The sequence below is a fragment of the Hordeum vulgare genome, chromosome 3H (assembly GCF_904849725.1).
Source record: "Hordeum vulgare subsp. vulgare chromosome 3H, MorexV3_pseudomolecules_assembly, whole genome shotgun sequence".
NCBI classification, from domain to species: domain Eukaryota; kingdom Viridiplantae; phylum Streptophyta; class Magnoliopsida; order Poales; family Poaceae; genus Hordeum; species Hordeum vulgare.
Genome location: NC_058520.1, coordinates 5,070,725 through 5,081,839, shown reverse-complemented (window position 1 = coordinate 5,081,839; position 11,115 = coordinate 5,070,725). Strand labels below are relative to the sequence as shown.

The following is an 11,115-nucleotide window of genomic DNA, read 5'->3' as shown; positions in this document are numbered from 1 at the left end:
CTTTGCCGTCCGCTGGCACACGGCAAAGGGTCGACACATGGCAAATAGTATTTTTGCCATGTGTCAACCCTTTGCCGTCTGCCTTGTGTCAACTGATGGCAAAGAGGTTCTTTGCCATCAGCCAGCAGACGGCAAAGAACTGACTGACGACAAAGAACTCGATTCCAGTAGTGACACTTGAATAGAAGATGCTTAATGTCTTCTGCTTCAATCTTACAAATTGGGCATTGCCTGTTTACTTTGATATGACGGTTCACCAAGGCAACCCGACAAGGAATAGTATTATGCATAGCTCTTCAAAGAAATATTTAAACCTTCGCTTGACCCCAAATGCTTGATGACCTATGTTTAACTTTTGGCAATATTGGCCCTCCCATTCTGCATAATATGCTGACCCCAGAGAGAAGGTATTTGTAAAAGGCAATATTGGCCCTCCCAAGGAACAAAGTCTTGCATGTCAGAAGATGATAAAGGGATTGCAAGAATCCTCTGAACATCCACTTGCCAAAAGATCTGCCTCACTAGATCCACATTCCAACAATTCGTGTTGGGGTCAATAAGGTCACTCACCCTATTAAGAATGTTGCAGCCACTTCTAGTTATAACTTTACATGATGCACTATTTGAGATCCATTCGTCTTCCCATATATCAATATTAGTTTCATCACCAACACACCATATATGACCCTGTTTTAATATATTAATCCCAAACCATATATTCTCCCGAGTAAAAGAGCTCCCTTTTTCACGCAGCACCGTAGCATAGAGAGAATCTGAGTTCTTATTTCCGCGTCGTTTGATGAGCGACGGAAAAATAACACAAATAGGCTGGGCATTTCCTATTCGGTCCTTTTCTATTTGGCGCCACATGTGTCAGTTTTTAAGAAAAGCTCGCCTTCTTTATTCAATGATCATAGGTAATAGGTGTCAGTTAACGTGCATTTTTGTTAACTGACGTCTATGGCGTTCGTAAATGGGCCGGGCCATCTAGGCGTCGGTTGATCTTTTTAAAAAATGCAATGAACCGTTTTAAATATCGAAGAACTTTTTCTAAATTTCAACGATTATTTTTTTAAGATTGGTGAACTTTTCATTAAAACTCGATGAACCTTTTCTAAAATATTAAAATTCTATGAAATATTTTGAATATCAATGAACTTTTCTAAAATATTTAAATTCCATGAAATATTTTGAAAATCAATGAAGTTTTTTGAAATTTGATGAACATCTTCTTGAAAATGGATGATTTTTATCAAAATTGAGGAATTTGTTTTAAAGATTTATGAATTTTTCCCATCCAATGAACTTCTTTTAAAATACATGAATTTTTTGAATTTCTATGAAAAAATTTCAGGTTTAATGAACTTTTTAATAATTTAATGAACTTTTTCGAAATTGGATGATTATTTTATAATTTTAGTGAACTTTGTTTTAAATTGATAAACTTTAAAAAAAATCGATGAACCCTATTTAAGGATATGAACTTTTTTTTCAAATGGATGAACCTTTTTCTGTAAATCTGTCAACCTTTTTGAATTATCTATTTTTATTTTGGTAACAAATAGAAAATCTGGACTATTTTCTAGGATCAAAAAGACAGACCAAAAGAATCTAGACAACACGCTAGTGTGCCGACCCATGCCAGTGAAGCTGTAGGCGTTGGGTTGTTAACAGACGCCTACAACGCTGCATAGGAGCTCCCGAAAGGGAGAGCAACTAGTTAGCGGACGCTCTTTCGGAAGCCTCCCGCCGCCACTTGGCGCGTTTCCAGCCACCACCACGTGTCGGTCTCTGAGAGTTTCCTTCGGGTTTCTTTTGCATGCGTTTTTACCTTTTTGAGTGGTTTTCCTGATTTTTTTGGTGTTATGGTTTTTAGCGGTCTTTCATAATTTTTGGACGAAACAAACAATTCAACTTTTGTTTTCGCAAAAAACCGCGTTTTGAACGTGAAAAAACATGTTTTATGTTTTTTTTCGAGAGGCATGGTTTTGCTTCCGCGAGAGGCACGATTTTGCCTTCACGAGAGGCATGTTCGTGCCTCTCGAAAAGGAAAAAACTTGTTTTCTATTTTTTTGCGAGAGGGACGGTTTTGCTTTCATGAAAGGCACAAATTTACCTGTGTGCCTTTTTTTTGCGAGAGGCACGATTTTGCTTTCGTGAGAGGCACGATTTTGCCGTCACGAGAGGCACGGCCGTGCCTCTTGAAAGGAAAAAAGCTCGTTTTCTATTTTTTTTACGAGAGGCACGGTTTTGCTTCCGTGAAAGGCATAGTTTTACCTGCATGCCTTTTTTTGCGAGAGACACGGTTTTGATTCCGTAAAAGGCATGGTTTTGCCTTTGCGAGAGGCACGCTCGTCCCTTTCCTGAAAAGGAAAGAACGTGTTTTCTGTTTTTTTTCGAGAGACATGGTTTTGCTTTCACGAAAATCATGGTTTTGCTTTCACGAAAATCATGATTTTGCCTTCGCGAGAGGCACGCCGTGCCTCTCCTGAAAAGTAAAAAAACGTGTTTTCTGCTCTTTCTTTTTTTTGCGAGAGGCACGGTTTTGCCTTCGCAAGAGGCACAACCCGTGCCTCTCGAAAAGAAAAAAAATGCGTTTTCATTTTTTATTTTCTATCGCGTGAAGCACGGTTTTTTCGTCCGGTTTTTTTCTTCTAATTTTTTGTAAACAAAAAGTTTTCCAAAATCTCTCAACATGGGATCTAGTTTTGAAGATCTCGAGACGAGAGAAGCCAATGGTGAAAACGGTTCGAGATTTGGACGTACGGTTTAGGAGATAAAATGTTTTTAAAATACGGATCTACGAAAAAGAGAAACTCCTAAGTTGCGACAAGTAGCACGCATGCAATGCATCATTTGTCACAACTTATGAAGATGAGAGTAATCATTGAAAGGTGTACTCGCTAATTAATGACTTCGGTCAATACTGTCGCCCGTGTAAACCCACCACGAAGCCCAACCTAGACCATCTAGGAAGAAAAAAACATCTCAATGGGCCCGGCCCGTTAGTGCACCTCGCTTCCCACCGTACTCCGGTCCCCGGCGGTCGGCGGCCGCTCGCCCCCCGCGCCACCATGTTCACCCTTGCCGAGCATCTGCCGTTTGTGGGCTTCTGCAGCAACCTAATGTTCGCCGCCGGCGAAACAAGCTCCTCGTCGTCCCTTCCCTGGGGGATCCCTAATGCCTCGTCGCGCAATCCCGTGCTCTGCTACTGCTACCAAGAGAAGAGGGCGTTGGGTGGACACTGGAAAGCTCCCTCCGTCACATGGTAACCAACCCCCTTACTTTGCATCCGTTTATTACTACAAGGTTGGGGACAAGTTTTACTGCTGTAATTATTTTAGAAATTTTACCACCTGCACAACTCCAGATCCTTTCCTGCCTGCCTGCCTGCAGATCCCCTTGCAGCTGCGAGGGTGAACAATGACCAACACGGTAGAAATTTATGTGTGGGAGATAATGTCAGAGCAATGTCAGGAACTCAGGATAAGGTCATCTCATTACCTCTCTTGTTTTCTCATCTCTCAACTTATTAGTCCATAATCGACAATCAAATCTAGTTAGGAACTTATCATATGTTTTTCTACTTAAAAATACAAATACATGATTATCGCTTATAAGCCATATATCAGATCACATGATTAATCGACCTGTAGGACGATGATCCTCTGAGATTGATTCACTGCACAATATAAAATGACACATTGCCCTGCTTACAGCTTACTGAGGACGAATGCACTGTAGAAACTACTGAACTCTGGAACATCACAGAATAAGGCAACCAACGGATTACTGAATTTTTAACTGTCATCAAGATGCAATTAAAGCTCGATGTCATTCCGATATGTTGCAACTTGCAAGTAGTTTCTAGTACTAGTACTAGTACACGGTGATGACTGATTATTCATACATCAGGTGGCAGGTGCTAACAGAGGGCAAAGATCGATATCTTTTACATGCTAGTGCTATGGATTGTTGGTGGAACTGTTGGATGATCCTGTGAGATTCTCGGCACAACAATAGTGGCGACCAGAGGGCGTAACCATGTCTGAGGGGTTTTCTGAGGGGAATGCACTGCAGGAAATACTGATACAGAGATAAATCACCGGAAAATCAGAATAATGTAACCAACAGATTGCTGTATTTTTAACTATTATTACAATCCAAGTAAAGTTTAATGTGATTCTGATTACAAATATCCAGTACTAGTATTACATGGCGCCGGATCATTATTCATACATCAGATGATCATGTAGTGGAAAGACCGAAATATATTGCATGCTAATGATATGCATTGATGTGCAACAGATGGACGGAGCAGTACATGCCCCCAGTATTTACTAAATTGTGGCAGAATGTTTTCCATGATTTACACCACAGGGTAATTTTCAGATGTGATGAATGGCTTTGGGGGCATCTGTAGATTCTGCAACCTCGCGGTTAACATGTTTACCACCTTTGTCATTGATGGTCGATTCTTCGGGTTCCACTGGATACACCATAGTCCCACAATGGCAAGTTGTCTGACCTTTTCTTGCTCTTCCTGTGCCCAGTCCAAAGTAACTACTAAGTCCTGCCCACTGCTTACTTTCTGATAGATCCACTCCGGGAGATATACATCGTTCTGGCTACCAACACTTGGGTCCGAGTTCCTCCTTCTACTCACCATTTCTAACACTAGCATGCCAAAACTGTATACATCAGATTTGTATGATACTCCCCCAAAGTTCCGTGAGTATAGCTCCGGGGCAATGTAGCCCATCGTGCCTCTTGCTGCAGTCAAGGTAACGATGCTCTGGTCCCTTGCACACAGCTTTGCTAGGCCAAAGTCTGAGATTTTGGGATTAAAGTTGAAGTCCAACAAGATGTTGTGAGGCTTGATGTCAAAGTGGAGGATGCGTTGGTTGCACCCCTGATGCAGGTACTCCATTCCTCGAGCGATGCCTAAAGCAACATCTATCATTTTATCGGGCACTAGGATATCTTCAAAAATATTAGATTCATGAGAGAATATGTATTTCTCCAGTGAATCGTTAGGCATGAATTCATAAATAAGAGCTCGTCTCGTTCCTTCGGAGCAAAAGCCTAGGAGACGGACAATATTTGCATGGTGAATTAATCCAACGGTTGCAACTTCATTGATGAATTCTTCTCCCTCTCCTCTAGAGTTCTCTAGCATCTTGACTGCCACAGGCACTCCATTTGGTAACTCGCCTTTGTATACACTGCCAAATCCTCCTTGCCCTACTTTTATCTTAAACCGTCTTGCTATTTTCTTAACTTCAGAGAAAGTGTACCTTGTGGGTTTCGATGTGCCATATGTCCTAAGAAACATTTCAACCTTCAAATGTATTTCTTCGTTATATCTTGTCCTCAGTGAAAAATAAAGGGCAGTGGCCACCATCGACAAAAGAACAACTAACGTGGCCACCGATGATGTAGCTGAATAAAACAGAATAGGTAATCAGCATGTTGCATCAGGATTAAAAGCCTTTACTTGGTGTTATGGAAACAAGAGGATGTTAGAGTCAGAACAAGCAGCAATAAGTGTTTGTGCATTAATGGAAAACCTTTCGATTAGTTTCTTCTTCTTTTGAAATAGAAAAAATTGGGCTGGAGCAGTACCTGCAATAACTTTGATACGCAGTCCTGCAAATACAAATAAGAGAATGAGATCCGATGGATGGTCCCAGTAAACAAAAGGAAGTACAGTTCTAGAAAAATGTTGCTCAACTAACAGGCGTTTTAGTACTGCCTAGTGTCTAGCGCCACTGCAATACATTGCCCTCGTGTGGGATACGATAGAGTTGCTCTAATGGAACAGTCTTAAATTTTAAAGTCAGACATATACAAGGTTTATGCTTTTCTAGGGCAAATCTTCGTCACGTCTTATATAGTAGGAAGAGAAGAAATCGGCATAAATGGAACAAGATTTAAGCTGTGCTTAGACACAGAGATCGCTCAACATCCTATTACAAAATGAAATGCAGCCAACAACTGTCCTATGAAGTGGGGATCAATCTATAGAACCAAGGTTTCTCTTGCTCCTGCTTATGCAAGCTTTTGTCTGCTGTATGCATTTTTGTTTTGATTTTCTCATTCAATGTCCGTGTCTGACTATCTGGAGTTCTGCCTTTTTTGCTGCTGTTGGGTTATGTTGCAGAGGATGTGGTATATATTGCGGTTGCAGGTTTAAACTTTTTTTATTTCCTGGCTTTCAGTCTGGCTGCATCGCAATTGGTCAAGGGTTTGTTGGGTACCTTGAGTGACCTTGAGTGCAGTTGGATCATTTATATGATCAGACTAGGTCCATCTTATTTGGATAACATGGCCGATAAGGGATTATCAGGTGGGTTACCATGGATTATGGACAATTCCTTATTTTATTTTGAAGGAATAGGTAATTTCTTATTTCAAGCTCTGTGAGATTTTTTAATAAATAAATAAATAAGCATCCGTTTCCACTTTACTTTTATTATTTAGAAATTTTGTGCTTCGTGGTTCTTTTTGTAGCAATTTTATATCTGTATATCTCTACAGGAGTGTTAGACTAAATAACAAGTAAAGTGTTCCAAATTTGATAAAGGTCACAGTCTAACTGATACACGAACAATATAATTTCTTTCCACCTTAATATTTATATGATATTTTTAGGAGAATTGGGCGCCTCATTATGATTGCTCAAGCTAGCTGAAATGCTTATGTGAAAAAGACTAGCTGCTCAAATGCTATTGTGAAAGAAGAAAAAGAACAGAAAATTTTGTGGATACGTCAAACACATGGAAATATTTGAATCAGAAACTCTAAAATAAAAACAGTAAAAATAATGGAATTAAAAGTCCCATTGCAAAATAAAACAACAAATTCTAATTGGTTTTGTCCAGTTCGAAGTGGTACCGTGAGTGTTATGTATGCAGAATGTGTCGTTCCTTTGTGAATTAAATGCACAGCGTTGCCCATGTTCTTCACATCGTTGACACTCATAGCCACCTGAGGAGTAGTGTGCTCCGCCTTGCTGATCTAATCTCACTGCCCAGCTGACTGTCGTGGTAGCAAAACTGAGGATTCTTTCTGCCCTTACCTTGAATGTTGAGTTATCGAGTAATTTTCCGGTACTAGGATTGTAAGTTTTGTGTATGGGAATTACTCCATCAGATACAACCTTGCAGTCCAGTTTAAGAACATACATAGGCACATCAGAATCTACCAAATATGAGAGGTGACTTGTGTTGCTAAGGCAAGGGATAGGGCCAACAATAAGGTCGGATCGAATACTTGGCGTAAACTCTCTTGAACAGCTCACTATGCTTCCGGCGTTGTAGAAGTACACTGCAGTAGGATCATCAATTTTACCACCAGCAAACCTTGTTGATTTGATCTTCTGAAGGGGGCATGGAGATAAGAAGTCTTTGAGCGGGGTTATGTCGATAACCTGATGCAGGTAATCAATCGAGGTCACTTGGCATGGGCCAAGCTGTGGGTGATCTAGGATGGTGTCTTGTTTTGCAGAGCATGATAAGTACATGGATGGTGCACTGCATGATTTATTGCTGGATTCAAGCCGGAAAGGAAACCTGATTTCTGGGCCATGCTCGTGGCACCAGGATGGCGGGCAATATCTGAAGAAGTCCTCATCTTCCCATGCTGTGGCTATGCTGATTCCATCTTTGAGAAGAAGAGAGAGCATCACAGCTGCGGCAAAAAGGTTACTCATCTTTCTGTGAAGTAGTGTAGAAGAAAATGACGATGTAGCCAAGCAAGGAAGCTACCCCCTATTATAAATGTAGTAATAAGTGGCCCGGATTGACCACTGATTTGTTATTGATGACTGACTGTAAAAGTTCTTCCGTGTGGGAATGGGTGCAGTCCTGATTATGACTGTGATTGCAGTACATTCCTGTCTCGTCAGCCACTGCAGTAAACAACTGGAGTGGTTGCAAATTAAGCTCTTCTGTGTGGAAAGGGGTGCAACGTGGAAAAGTTGGGAGCACCAATTAATGTTGAATAAATGAAACAGACTCTGAAACCTCCACAAGAGAAGACTGGAAGCAGTAGACTCACCATCAAGAAAAGAAAAGAAAAATAGCAAGCTCTATATATACAGAGGCACTCGTCTCTGCTCCCAGACTAGTCATGCTCATGGCCATCCATATGTTGCGTCTGTGAAAGAAAAACCTTCACGCCAAACTTCATCATGATGAAAGCCTTAATGGTTTCTTCTTTTCTTGTAGTCCTTGCAACAGGTGTTTGGGGGAGCCCGTGTCCTCCTTTCTCTTGTGGTGAACTTAGAAATATATCATATCCTTTTCGTCTTCTAGGTGGTCCACCTGAATGTGGTCTCAAAGCATATGAGTTGACTTGTAGTGGCCTCAAGGCTACAATTAAGATCAACACAGGTATGTATGTTGTCACTAAGATTGAGCGCTATTCCTTCAGGGTCATAGACGCCAACTTAGACATGAATAGCAGCTGCCCTCTTCCTCAGTGGAATCAAATTCCTTTTCCAGACTATGGAACATACCGTATTGAATCAGGTGTAGATGACTGGTTAATTGACTCGGAAGGTAGCACTGATTTGATCAGTGGTGGAGATTACTCGGCATGCTTCGTTAATTGCTCACGAGCAATAACGAATAGTAATAGTTTTTACAGCCCGGTCACTTGCCTAAGTGCGAAAAACTCGTTTGTTTATGTCTCTATTGGCTGCTGCTCTTGTCCGGTTGGAGCTCTTGAACCTTCTTGTGGGTACTTGGCCATGATTCCCTTAGATCTATATGATTATGAGTTTTATGATAGAGAACCATACACAGGTCAGAACAGAAGTTATGGAGATATCGTGAAATTAATAAGAAAGGGATTTCCTGTTCTGTTTCCTACTGATGTTGTTCCCCATACAAATTCTCAGATTCTCAGAACATGCTTGACTTATTCAATCAGGTGAGTCAGCACTCTGGGGAGTGTTACATTTCCTTTTTAATTTGGCTTATTTTACCATTTACTGAAGTGTGTTACCCTCTTTTATACTTTCTTAATGAATAATCATGCGCCTTGCAGCTACTTTGACAATGGAGTCGGGATCAGTACTTTCCTCTGTAGTGTGGTGGGGTTCGCAATGTGCGTACATGATTATTCAGAACAAAACAAGTTGTTTTGGGTTGTAACAGCTATAATATCTTTTATTGAAGTCTTCAAGTACATAATTGGTATGCGAGAATTATCTACTTAGTACTAATAATCATGACTGCAATCTTTGTATCCACATGTCTAACTTAGCTGTATCTGCTGTGCAGCACTAGCCTTGTTATCCAGGTTCTTCTTTGTGCCTTTGGTAGTGTGGACATTCCTTGCCCAGAAATTCTGGAAAACAAAGATATCCATTGATGCTGTAGAGAAGTTTCTCCGAATGCGACATGATTTTGGTCCAACAAGGTTCGACTACACGGACATCATTGCAATCACGAGCCATTTCAGAGACAAGCTAGGCCAAGGTGGCTATGGCTCTGTGTTCAAGGGTGTGCTACTGCCAGGCCGTGTCCATGTGGCCATCAAGATGCTAGAGGGTAACTCCAGCTGCAACGGAGAAGATTTCATCAGTGAGGTCTCCACCATCGGCAGGATACACCATGTCAATGTGGTCCGTCTTGTCGGATTCTGCTCGGAAGAAATGAGGAGGGCTCTGGTCTATGAATACATGCCTGGAGGTTCTCTTGACAAGTACATCTTCTCAACTGAGAAGAGTTTTCCTTGGGACAAGCTCAATGAGATTGCTTTGGGCATTGCCCGAGGGATGAACTACCTGCATCAGGGTTGCGAAATGCAGATTCTGCACTTCGACATCAAGCCACACAACATTCTTCTTGACAGCAATTTTGTCCCAAAAGTTGCTGATTTTGGACTTGCCAAACTGTACCCAAGGGACAACAGTTTTGTGCCATCTAATGCCTTACGTGGGACTGTAGGGTACATAGCTCCCGAGATGATATCTCGGAGCTTTGGTGCCATATCAAGCAAGTCCGATGTTTACAGCTTCGGGATGCTGCTTCTAGAGATGGCCGGAGGAAGAAGGAACGCTGATCCAAATGCAGCGAACTCAAGCCAGTCTTATTACCCATCATGGGTGTATGACAAACTAACTGCACAAGAGGTGGATGCCATATCTCCAGTTGCTGGCATGCATGAATTGGAGAGGAAGCTGTGCATTGTTGGATTATGGTGCATTCAGATGAAGTCTCATGACAGGCCAACGATGAGCGAGGTCATAGACATGTTGGAAGGTGGCTTTGATGGCCTACAGATGCCTTCCAGGCCATTCTTCTGCGACGACGATCACACCGCTGTCCCGGATTCTTACCCTTTGTTGTCCGAGCTGACAGAGATCTCGGAGGAGGATGAGTAGCATGTGTGTGTGTGCGCGCGCGCGCGCGCGCGTGTGTGATTTAATGTCTCAAGTGTTTGGAAATAACCTACTATTATGTTTTCCCAGTCATATGAAGTTTTATGTGGAAAGATGTAATAATATTTAGGAGTTAGAGGATGTTGGTCTTCAACTGTTGACTGAAACGTAATTGTCTTCCTAGAAGACACATATTATTTGAGTATATCAGTACATTTGCACTTGGTATTAAAATATTGTGAGCATGAATACAGGGCTGAAGGAATGTATTAAACTTCAGGTGGACACACACAAAAGGCATGGTGTAAAAAAGGCAGAGTACTCTGTTTTCTTCAGCTGCTTATGATGCTCGAAATTTTTGGGGTAGGTATGAACAGACCCAGCCTGTCATGTATGGAGTATGAACCCTTGTGATTGATTAATAGCTTGGGCTCAGTGTATGGAGATGATGATGATTTTTTTATTTTTTTTGAAAAGGAGGAAACAAGCCTCCGTCCTCTGTATCAATCGATGCATGCAGCCATATTATTAAAAATCCAAAGTAACAACATAGTTTAAGATAAGTCTGAAAGATGAAAATAAAATGAATCTGAAAATAAACCAACTCTTAGAGCAAGTCTAGTAGAACCCTCAAACCCTTAAAACAAAAACCAGTTTTAAGGGTCGAGAATTGCACATTTTTGACATTTTTAAGGGTTGAAAAACAGGGGCAAAGACTAGAA

The 11,115-nt window shown here is 41.2% G+C and overlaps 2 protein-coding genes across 3 annotated transcripts; one reads left to right on the top strand and one right to left on the bottom strand.

Moving 5' to 3' along the window:
• Positions 1 to 4,233: 4,233 nt before the first annotated feature.
• LOC123442406 (rust resistance kinase Lr10-like) lies at positions 4,234 to 7,723 on the bottom strand. Its single transcript, XM_045118444.1, has 3 exons — positions 6,898 to 7,723; positions 5,626 to 5,649; positions 4,234 to 5,442 (listed from the first exon to the last, which is right to left on the bottom strand). Exons 1-3 carry the CDS (start codon positions 7,712 to 7,714, stop codon positions 4,370 to 4,372), a joined length of 1,914 nt encoding a protein of 637 aa, XP_044974379.1. The 5' UTR covers positions 7,715 to 7,723; the 3' UTR covers positions 4,234 to 4,369.
• Positions 7,724 to 8,107: 384 nt separating this feature from the next.
• On the top strand, positions 8,108 to 10,627 carry LOC123442405 (rust resistance kinase Lr10-like). Of its 2 annotated transcripts, XM_045118442.1 has the most exons (4): positions 8,108 to 8,396; positions 8,811 to 8,937; positions 9,055 to 9,203; positions 9,291 to 10,627. In XM_045118442.1, the coding sequence occupies exons 1-4, from the start codon at positions 8,195 to 8,197 to the stop codon at positions 10,394 to 10,396; spliced, it is 1,584 nt and encodes a 527-aa protein (XP_044974377.1). In that variant the 5' UTR covers positions 8,108 to 8,194; the 3' UTR covers positions 10,397 to 10,627. The 2 variants fall into 2 exon arrangements, with proteins under 2 accessions (XP_044974377.1, XP_044974376.1); XM_045118441.1 differs by having other exon boundaries at positions 8,108 to 8,937.
• The last annotated feature ends 488 nt before the right edge of the window (positions 10,628 to 11,115 follow it).